The 3,064-nt window shown below is 37.7% G+C and overlaps 1 protein-coding gene across 1 annotated transcript in view; it reads right to left on the bottom strand.

Moving 5' to 3' along the window:
* The window catches only part of LOC101854270 (apoptosis regulator BAX), a 13,007-nt gene extending 11,398 nt beyond the window's left edge, over nt 1-1,609 (bottom strand). The window contains exon 1 of the mRNA XM_005104390.3: nt 1,373-1,609. Coding sequence (XP_005104447.1) covers nt 1,373-1,412 — 40 coding nt within the window. The 5' untranslated portion in view covers nt 1,413-1,609. The remainder of the gene's footprint in view (nt 1-1,372) is intronic.
* Between the last annotated feature and the right edge of the window lie 1,455 nt (nt 1,610-3,064).

Genomic DNA, 3,064 nt, shown 5'->3' on the forward strand with positions numbered 1-3,064 from the left:
ATTTGAGGGAACAAGGGATGTTTGTTGTCTAAAAAGTTGGAATTAATTTTCTTAGTGCAAGCTGTTATGTATGTACAATTCATCCAAGTAGGGGAATGAAGATGTTGAAATTTTACATGCTTTCCGTATTAGTCGATTTCAGTTTTCTTTATCTTGTTGTCTTGTGTTCCCGGCCCATGTTGTTATACAAAAATTGTTCATACTTTCTATGGTTGAATGGTAGAACATGGACAGCAATGTTTTATCAACTTTAAAATACTTTAGCTTCCTTAGAAAAAATTGTCTTTTGTTCACTTCCTTAATAACACAAATGAGTTTTTGCTATCTTTTGGGATCTTGTTGGTATGGGGGTCATTCTAAATCTAGATCTATACTCCTTAATATTATAGTAGAAATTGATTTGCTTTCATGTGTAAAATATAATATTAACTTAAGCCTTAGAGAAGTTATAACATAAATAATTTCTCTGATATTTAATGGGGATTTTGCTGTTGTATTTTCATTTAAAATTATCATTTGTGGATGGGGGGGGGGGCGGGGGGTGGACGTGCCAAACAGGGGAGAAAACTCGCAATTTTGTGGGCAAATAATAAATGTTCTAGGGGAAATTTTATATGCCCCTGTGGGCCAATGAAATAAGCACTCTGAAATGAAAAATGGATTCACAAAAAGCGCTGCGCAATCCACCGATCTACAGAATATGCAACAATCGTGTTGCGCATTCAATGGATCCACAAAACGTGCAGCGCAATCCACCGATCGCGTAAATTGACTGAACACACCAAACATAGATCTTCAGCAGCAGAGTAACAATCTGAGCTTTGTTGATCTTTGATCTTTGACTTTGATACAAGCATACTCCCTTGGCCTGTGGGGTGGTAGGGGGGGGGGGCAAGGGGAGAGGGGAGAAGGATAAGAAAGAGGAAGCAGTCACTGACACTGTCAAAGAAAGTCACTAGATATTTGACTTGTGATAGATCTAGATATCTAGAGATCTAGAAATCTAGAGGTAAGATTGAAGAATACCAGACCAGCGGACTGACTTTGCCTATGTCTCAACCTTAGGAATTCATAATTTTCCCGTTTTTAATATCTCTCAATGGAGAATCTCGGACCGGTACATCTATTCATTAAAATTTTGTCAGGGGGGAGACCCCCCTGAACCCCCCCTCCTCCACCCCAACCACCCGCCCCACCTACCCCACATTCTCGCGCAATAATGTACGAGTGGTCCGGTATTCTTCAATCTTCCCGAAATCTAGATATAGATCTAGTCTCTTGATCTACATCTAGATTCTAGATCTAGATATCTAGATCTAGATCTAGAATCTAGTTGCTACAGATAAAGTAATAATACATTGAGGCTACTCACCACCTCCAGCGAAAAAGGGTTTCTGTTCTTTGCTTGTCATTGCTCTGATTTCTGAAATGATAACAGTTTAACTAGAATCTACATAAAGTTCAGATTTAAGTCAGATAGCGGGAAAACTATGAAAAAATACGCTTCAATATCGTCATTAGGTTTTTTAACACCGAATGTCCTTCTCTCAGCCTATTGTCTTTGCTCGACCGTGCTTCAGATTCATTTTATTGTACGATGGAAAGGGAGGTCAATACACGCAACGCTCTGTACTTCCTAATACTTCTTTTGTCGATAAAGTTTAAGGAAAATGCAATCTCTGACGACCATTCGCTGTTTTACTTTCCAATTTTTCAATGACTTCGCGAATAAAATTAATTATGAGCTCAAATCTGCGGATTAACAAAAGAAAAAAAGATTATTTTTTTTCAATCAAAGGAAAGCTTGCAAATGCTTTCGTCTACAAAAAGAAAAATATATTAAGGCTAGTTTGAAAGTTTGACTGAGAGATCGCAATATAAATAATGTACATGTCTTTTGTACAAAGAAAGTGGAACAGGCTGGTTAAAAGAGAGAGAGAGAGAGAGAGAGAGAGAGAGAGAGAGAGAGAGAGAGAGAGAAAGAGAGAGAGAGAGAGAGAGAGAGAGATTGTGGCACTAAACTCTACAGCCAGCAGAGTTGTCTTGCAATGGATTCCTGGGCACATCGACATTTGGAAACAAATTGGCGAGGGAAGGGGGACAAATGGAATAAAGTCAGCAATCCATGCCCAATGGAACGAGACGCACCAACAACGCAGAAGAAAGGACCCAATCTACCCAGCTCCCATGCAAGAGCCGACCAAGTGATAATCTTCAGACTCCTCAGAACAGGAAACAATAGACTAGGTGAAGCATCACATGTTCTCCCGATTCAAGATCGGTGATGGACCCAACTATCCTTGTGGTGCCAGCCGTCAAGATGCTCAGCATATTTCCCAGGACAGCCCAATATATACTGTTAATGCCTATAAGGCAAGACAAAAATACTGGCATCAACCCGGGGATGTGCACCAGAAACTGTATTAATGGCAGCCCTCTTGACATAGGAATCACTGAGGAATATCTCATCAGCACGTCAGCCCTCATTACCATTATTATTATTATTATTATTATTATTATTATTATTATCATCATTATTATTATTATTATTATTATTATTATTATTATTATTATTATTATTGTTATTATTATTAACAAATATTATAGACCTATTATCGGTAGTAGTAGTAGTAGTAGTAGTAGTAGTAGTAGTAGTAGTAGTAGTAGTAGTAGTAGTAGTAGTTGTTGTTCTTGTTCTTGTTCTTGTTCTTGTTCTTGTTCTTGTTCTTGTTCTTGTCGTAGTAGTAGTTAAAATATAATAGTCATTAAAAAGAATATTCGGCATGATCTTAAAGGGAACTGATCCTAAAATATTTCAAGCTATGATTATCATTATTGTTTCCCTTGGAATTTTCGCCGCCTTTTCATCCATAAATTTTATATTTTAGAACATAAATTGTATAATAGATTAGTATTGTATGTAAAAAAGATAACTGATGAAGATTAGCATACCGGCCCTTGATTTATTCTCTGAGATAGAGAGAGAGAGAGAGAGAGAGAGAGAGAGAGAGAGAGAGAGAGAGAGAGAGAGAGAGAGAGAGAGAGAGAGAGAGAGAGAGAGAGA

The sequence above is a fragment of the Aplysia californica genome, unplaced genomic scaffold (assembly GCF_000002075.1).
Source record: "Aplysia californica isolate F4 #8 unplaced genomic scaffold, AplCal3.0 scaffold00418, whole genome shotgun sequence".
In the NCBI taxonomy this organism is placed as follows: Eukaryota; Metazoa; Mollusca; class Gastropoda; order Aplysiida; family Aplysiidae; genus Aplysia; species Aplysia californica.